The sequence below is a fragment of the Triticum urartu genome, chromosome 4A (genome assembly GCF_056163025.1).
Source record: "Triticum urartu cultivar PI428250 chromosome 4A, HENAU_Tu73, whole genome shotgun sequence".
Classification (NCBI taxonomy): domain Eukaryota; kingdom Viridiplantae; phylum Streptophyta; class Magnoliopsida; order Poales; family Poaceae; genus Triticum; species Triticum urartu.
Window position 1 is genome coordinate 493,334,314 of NC_141876.1, and position 7,259 is coordinate 493,341,572.

At 52.8% G+C, this 7,259-nt stretch overlaps 1 protein-coding gene across 1 annotated transcript; it reads right to left on the reverse strand.

Annotated features, from left to right (window-relative positions):
- Positions 1-4,660: 4,660 nt before the first annotated feature.
- Positions 4,661-5,682, reverse strand: LOC147976273 (uncharacterized). The gene is made up of 3 exons (XM_087520801.1): positions 5,336-5,682; positions 5,179-5,252; positions 4,661-5,085 (listed from the first exon to the last, which is right to left on the reverse strand). Exons 1-3 carry the CDS (start codon positions 5,680-5,682, stop codon positions 4,661-4,663), a joined length of 846 nt encoding a protein of 281 aa, XP_087376927.1.
- Positions 5,683-7,259: the final 1,577 nt, after the last annotated feature.

The following is a 7,259-nucleotide window of genomic DNA, read 5'->3' on the forward strand; positions in this document are numbered from 1 at the left end:
CAGGAGGATCCCTTCACTGAAGAGGCCCCGCAGCCAAAAAAGTGCCACAGATCCGACTGAAGTTAAAGTTCCAGCTGTGGTCGACCTGATCATGGAAGTCTTGGTCATCACTCCCGACTGGACAATACCGTACATCGCGTACATCCTAAGGAAAGAGCTCCCAGAAGATGAAGAAGAGGCTCGACAGATCGTCCGTCGATCCAAGGCCTTTACAGTCATAAAAGGACAGTTATATAGAGAAAGCGCAACTGGAGTCAGTCAGAAGTGTGTTACACCAGAAGAAGGTCAGATGATCCTTGATGATATCCACTCGGGAACCTGTGGTCATCATGCGTCCTCTCGGACCATTGTGGCTAAAGCATACCGAGCGGGATTCTACTGGCCAAGAGCGAATGAAATGGCGAAAGAGATAGTCGACAAATGTGAAGGATGTCAGTATTACTCCAATATGTCGCACAAGCCCGCGTCAGCCCGGAAAACCATTCCACTCGTCTGGTCCTTCCCTGTTTGGGGGCTGGACATGGTTGGACCACTGAGAACAGGCAGGAGCGGCTTCACTCATGTGCTAGTAGCAGTCGACAAGTTCACCAAATGGATTGAAGCTAAGCTTATCAAGAATCTTGATGCTTGCACCACTATCAGTTTCATCAGAGAGTTGACATTCAGATATGGAGTTCCGCACAGCATCATCACTGACAATGGGTCAAACTTCGATTCCGACAAATTCAGGGCCTTTTGCGCCTCTCAGGGCACACGAGTCGACTACGCTTCAGTCGCTCATCCCCAGTCAAATGGACAAGCGGAAAGAGCGAACGGCTTAATTCTCAAAGGACTGAAACCTTGATTGATGCGCGATCTCAAGCACGCAGCAGGAGCATGGGTCGACGAGCTTTCATAAGTTCTTTGGGGATTGAGGAGAACCCCGAACCGATCGACCGGAAGAACCCCATTCTTTCTGGTCTACGGAGCCGAAGCAGTCTTGCCGAGTGACCTGCTTCACAACACCCCCCGAGTCGAGCTCTACTCTGAAGACGAAGCAGAACAAGCCCGGCAGGACACAGTCGACCTCCTGGAAGAAGAAAGAGAAATGGCCATGATCCGATCGACCATCTATCAGCAAGACTTGCGTCGATTCCATGCCAGAAATGTGAAGAGTCGAGCCTTCCAAGAAGGAGACTTAGTCCTCCGAGTGGATCAGCAGAAACCACACAAACTCGCTCCTACTTGGGAAGTCCCCTTCATAGTCACCAGAGTCCTCCACAATGGAGCGTACCACCTCTACAATGTCGATCGCCAGATTGATGAGCCACGAGCCTGGAATGCGGAGCTACTCCGCCCCTTTTATACTTGAATTCTCACTCGGATGAGATGTAATAAGAAAAACTCCTGTAGTTTATTTATCAAAGACAAGAGCGTTATAATTTTCCCAGTGATTGTTATTGTTTTTGTTTGCGGGAGAAATCCCCCAGTGGGTGGCTTAGCTGCGAATCCGCTTCGCCTAAGTTCGTAAAAATAATTTCCTACCGAGTGGTGAGCCAGTCTCCCACTCAGAGGCTTAGCTGCGAACCCGTTTCGCCTAAGTATTTGAAAATCCTACCGAGTGGTGAGCGACCCTCCCACTCGGGGGCTTAGCTGCAGTCCAGTACTCGCCTAAGTATTTGAAAATCCTACCGAGTGGTGAGCGACCCTCCCACTCGGGGGCTTAGCTGCAGTCCAGTACTCGCCTAAGTATTTGAAAATCCTAGCGAGTGGTGAGCGACCCTCCCACTTGGGGGCTTAGCTGCAGTCCAGTACTCACCTAAGTATTTGAAAATCCTACCGAGTGGTGAGCGACCCTCCCACTCGGGGGCTTAGCTGCAGTCCAGTACTCGCCTAAGTATTTGAAAATCCTACCGAGTGGTGAGCGACCCTCCCACTCGGGGGCTTAGCTGCAGTCCAGTACTCGCCTAAGTATTTGAAAATCCTACCGAGTGGTGAGCGACCCTCCCACTCGGGGGCTTAGCTGCAGTCCAGTACTCGCCTAAGTATTTTAAAATCCTACCGAGTGGTGAGCGACCCTCTCACTCGGGGGCTTGGCTGCAGTCCAGTACTCGCCTAAGTATTTTAAAATCCTACCGAGTGGTGAGCGACCCTCCCACTCGGGGGCTTGGCTGCAGTCCAGTACTCGCCTAAGTGTTTGAAAATCCTACCGAGCGGTGAGCAACCCTCCCGCTCAGGGGCTTAGCTGCAGTCCAGTACTCGCCTAAGTGTTTGAAAATCCTACCGAGCGGTGAGTGACCCTCCCGCTCGGGGGCTTAGCTGCAGTCCAGTACTCGCCTAAGTGTTTGAAAATCCTACCGAGCGGTGAGCGACCCTCACGCTCGGGGGCTTAGCTGCAGTCCAGTACTCGCCTAAGTGTTTGAAAATCCTACCGAGTGGCGAGCCAGCCTCCCACTCGGGGGCTTAGCTGCAGTCCAGTACTCGCCTAAGTATGAAACACATCTCAATCCTCAAGGACGACGAGGTGCAGGTTGATTGCCGCCTTCTCCTTGAGAGCTTCGCCACAAATACAACATGCGCTCCATCCCGCTTTGCAGTAACGAGGTGCAGGTCGACTGACGCCTTCTCCTGGAGAGCTTCGCCACAAATACAACGTGCGCTCCATCCCGCTCTGCAGTAACGAGGTGCAGGTCGACTGCTGCCTTCTCCTGGAGAGCTTCGCCACAAATACAACGTGCGCTCCATCCCGCTCTGCAGTAACGAGGTGCAGGTCGACTGCCACCTTCTCCTGATGAGCTTCACCACAAATACAATGCGCGCTCCATCGCCGACCCGCAAGGGAAACGAGGTGCAGGTCGACTATTTCCTTCTCCTTCGGAGCTGCGCTACAAATACAAAAGTCGTCTCGAATGGAGAACGAGTTCACTCGGCGGGAGATTCATGAAGATATTCAACGATAAACCAAGTTCAGATAAATCCTAAAGGTTCCGGACCACAGATCGAAGTGCTCGGGCATTCAACCCGAAAGAGTTTAAGGGTTACAAAAACCACTCGGCATTCCGAGGCAAATTTAAGGTGAGGCATAAAAGTTTGTTCACTCCACGGGAGGAGGACTAGCAGGCTCGACGAACTCGTCTAGGTCGACGCCGTCGACGATCCGAGTGGCTGCGGCGATGAAAGTCTCCATAAAAGATCAAAAGTCATGCTTCTGGGTGTTGGCGACCTTGATTGCCGCCAGCTTATCTTGTCGCACCTCCTTGCAATGGACACGAACCAAAGACAGAGCCACATCAGCACCACACCGGGCAGAAGATTTCTTCCACTCCTGCACTCGGTCAGGGATCTCGTTAAGTCGAGTCATCAGGGACTCGAGGTCATTCTGGAGCGTGGCCTCTGGCCAAAGTGCTGGGTCGATCCGTGACATGGCGACCTTCAGTCGAGCCAAGTAGTCCATGACACCGTCGATGCGGGATTCCAGTCGGAGCAGATTCATGGCAGTTTCATCTTTCACGGGAGAATTGATTGGGTCCAAACCTGGCTCAATCCGCCCAGTCTCCTCCTCGAAGTTCTGGAAAAACTCTGCATTCACGATCCAAGGATAAGTCAATTTTCGTACGCTGAGTCGACACAAAAAAAATCAGTCGGAACAAAATGTGCACCTTCAAGCTTGATGAACAACTTCTTGGCAAGGCTCCTCAGATAGCTCTCCAGATCGTCCCTCCTGCGAGCAATGCCTTCCATCTTCTCGCACAGGTTGAAATTGTCCTTCTTCCAGCGCGTGCACTCCTTGTTGGCTTCGTTCAAAGCAGATTTCATCTTGGTATTCTCTTCTTCCAACTGGCCGACCGAAGCCAGTTTCTGTTCAGCCAGAGCGGTTCTGTCGTCAGCCTCCTTTCGAGCAGCAGCCAAATCCTGATCCTTCTTCGCCAGAGCTTCTCTTAGTTTTTCTGCAAAGAAATGATGCTTGATTCAGAAAGAGCAGAAGGGTACTCAAGCCTAAGACAGGCCAGTCGACAAACTCGTCTTACCAGTGGCGCCGTCCTTGACCTTTTGCAGCTCTGTCTTGGCCAGCTCCAAGTCAAGGTTCAGTTGGATCTGCTGTTTCTCTAAGTCAGCAAAGCGAGCTCCAAGATCACCAGATTTCTGAAATCAAAGAGGAGAAGTTATTTTACAGCGAAAAACGACAAAGACAATAAGTACTAAGACTACGGTCGACTGCCTGCAGTCCACCATAGTCTCGGGGACTACACCCAGTGGGTGCACTTTGTGTGCCCCCATCGGTTTTGATCCCACTCGACCGGCCCGCCGGAGTCGAGTGCAGGGAGTAAAAAAAAGAAGAAAAAAGAGAAAATAGAACTCAGACCACAGTCGACTGCCAGCAGTCGACCGCGGTCTCGGGGACTACACCAAGTGGGTGCACTTGGCGTGTCCCCACTGGTTCTGATCCCACTCGCCCAGACCGAGCGGAAGAGACAAACTACCAGTTCAGTTTACACTCGACGCGGCCAGACCACATCGAGCGAAGAATCGAAATACAAAGACTACAGTCGACTGCCAGCAGTCCACCGTAGTCTCGGGGACTACACCCAGTGGGTGCACTCAGCGTGCCCCCACTAGTTCAAAAATTTAATCGACGCACCCAGTGGGTGTACAGATGCAAAGATTTTCAGGAAAAGAGTCTTCAGATAGCATATCCTAACAGAACAAGCGGCGACCAACTAACCTGAACATTGCTCTGGAGAGCCGAGCTGGCATCGTAGGCGGCCTGGCTGGCGTCCCGCACCGTCTTCATCTTCTCCATCATAATGCCCGCCTGGCGTATGGCTTCCTTGGCAGCATTCACTTCGTCCTCTGGGACATGATGGGTCGCAAAAACTGAAGGTGGGTCGACAGGGGCCTGGGCAGTCGACGAAGAAGGCAAGGCACTCGACAATGGCACGGCGAAGGTAACACAACCCCGATTGGCATCACCAGCGTCCTGAACGACTGGTTCTGCCCTCGGCGTCGATTGTGGCACCTCGCTTGTAGGAGCTTGCCTATTTTTCCTCGTCAAAGGCCTCTCGGGCTCTTCATCATCATCATCAGGGAGGTCAATAATGTTAGGGGCTGTTCAAAGTTCAATCGACAAAATCACATCACCCAATGGTACACATTGTAGTTGAATCGACCAAAATAAAGACAGAATGGCAGAAATCATACCCAGATTAGAAGTGACCGCATCCTCCATCACCTCATCATCGTCCCTGTAAGCTGAGGTCCCGGAAGTAGCAGCGTTGCCAGTTCCAAAGTTCGTCCGGTTAAATAAAGAAAAACAAATAGCACAGGACGTCGAGTGAATATAAAGGGAGACACTTATGCAGAAGCGACGGGGATGTCAATCTTAATCTTCGGCAACGCCTTCCGAAGCTTTGGCTCTGCGACTTTGGGATGCTTTGACGCTTTTTGAGTTGGAGTTGGTGAAGAGGTCCGAGGACGCTTTGAAGACTGACCAGCTTGAGCAATCGCCTTTTCATGGGCGCTCGGTCGTTCTCGGTCAAGTTTGGACCGCCTCTCCCTGTGAGGAGGCGACTCGACTTCTTCTTCGTCACTTGGGTCGTCGCTTTCTTCGTCCCCTCCACCGTCAGAATCCCATTCGCCACTGTCGCCGCCGCTCGCCTCTCCTTCCGGGTCCTGCTCTTGCTCTCCGTTGGGCATTGAATACATTTCAATAATGGCCTGAAAGAAAGCAGGGAGAACAAAGTTAGTCGACGCAGTATAGGCAGCTGCGCGAGTGAATTCAGATTACAAACAAAAGCTCAGAATCGGACCTTCTCTGGTACATGGGACTGGTCGAATGGAGGAACTCTCCTGGCTCCCCTGGGGTTGTCCTTGTTTCCGGTCATGCCCGACAGCCACTTCTCCAGTGTGTCGTCATCGACCTCTTCCGGGTGAATCCGAGTGGAGTCTTCAAGCCCGAATACATCCACATCGGATGGTCTCGAGCTTGAAGAGGCTAGATGCGCCGCTGAAGGAAGACCTCCAAGAGATCCATACCGGTGACCCCATCACGGATAAGCTGGACCACTCGCTCAACCAGCACCCTCACCCGCACCTTCTCCTCCGGGAGCACCTTCAAAGGGGAGGGTTTCCTCACTCGGTCCATGGTAAAGGGAGGGAGGCCAGTCGACTGCCCTGGCGTCGATTGGTCTTTGCAGTAAAACCAGGTCGACTACCATCCCCGAACCGAGTCGGGAAGAATCATGGCCGGAAAGGAACTTTTCCCTCTCATCTGAACACCAAGACCCCCACACATCTGAATCACTTGAGTCCTCTCATCACTCGGATTGGCCTTTTTCATCGTCTGGGAGCGACAAGTGAAAATGTGCTTGAAAAGGCCCTAGTGAGGCCGACAACCCAGGAAATTCTCACACAAAGAAACGAAAGCGGCGAGATAAACGATTGTGTTGGGAGTGAAGTGGTGGAGTTGATCCCCAAAGAAGTTCAGAAATCCCTGAAAGAAAGGGTGAGGAGGCAAGGAAAATCCACGGTCGACGTGGGTGGCAAGGAGAATGCGCTCACCCTCCCGAGGTTGCGGCTCGGATTCCTTCCTCGGAAGCTGCGCTGATTCATAGGGAATCAGCCCTCCCTCGGCTAGGTCATCGAGGTCCTCTTGGGTGATCGTCGAGCGGATCCAGTCGCCCTGGATCCAGCCCTTCGGCAGGCCGGTTCGCGAGGAAGATCCACCCCGACTGGTCGCCTTCCCCTTCGCCCTTGCCGTCACCTTCTTCGCCCGCTCCAGAGCCGCCGTCTTCTCCTTCCCCATCGTCACCGGCGAGACGCGTCCGGAATGGTGGCGCTGGGGCGAGAGCGAGCGCGACGAAGGAGTCTGAAGAGGAGAAGAGATAATGGGGATGCACTGTTCGAGAGACCCCGGTCCGACGCCTTATATGAGGCCGCTTCCGAGTGGCTGACTGGTAGGCCCGGGCGGTCCTGTCAAATCTCGTAGCAATCACGCGCGCGATACGTGGCGAAAAAGGTGGCGCGGGGATCGAGGCGGCTCCGCCCTATCCCATCCGATTACTGCGGCCTCCCGTCCCACGCGCTTCCCAAAAATCAGATCCCGTGAAATCTGCGGGCAACAGAACAACTTGTCAGACCGAAGATCTCCTCCACACCATCACTCGGAGCCTATCAAGTAGAGAAACTCACTCGACAAAAAAAACTAAGAATGGATCAAGGCGACTGAAAAGGAAGTTGTTGTCATCACTCAGGTTCATTGATCCGAAACCAGATATGCTCAT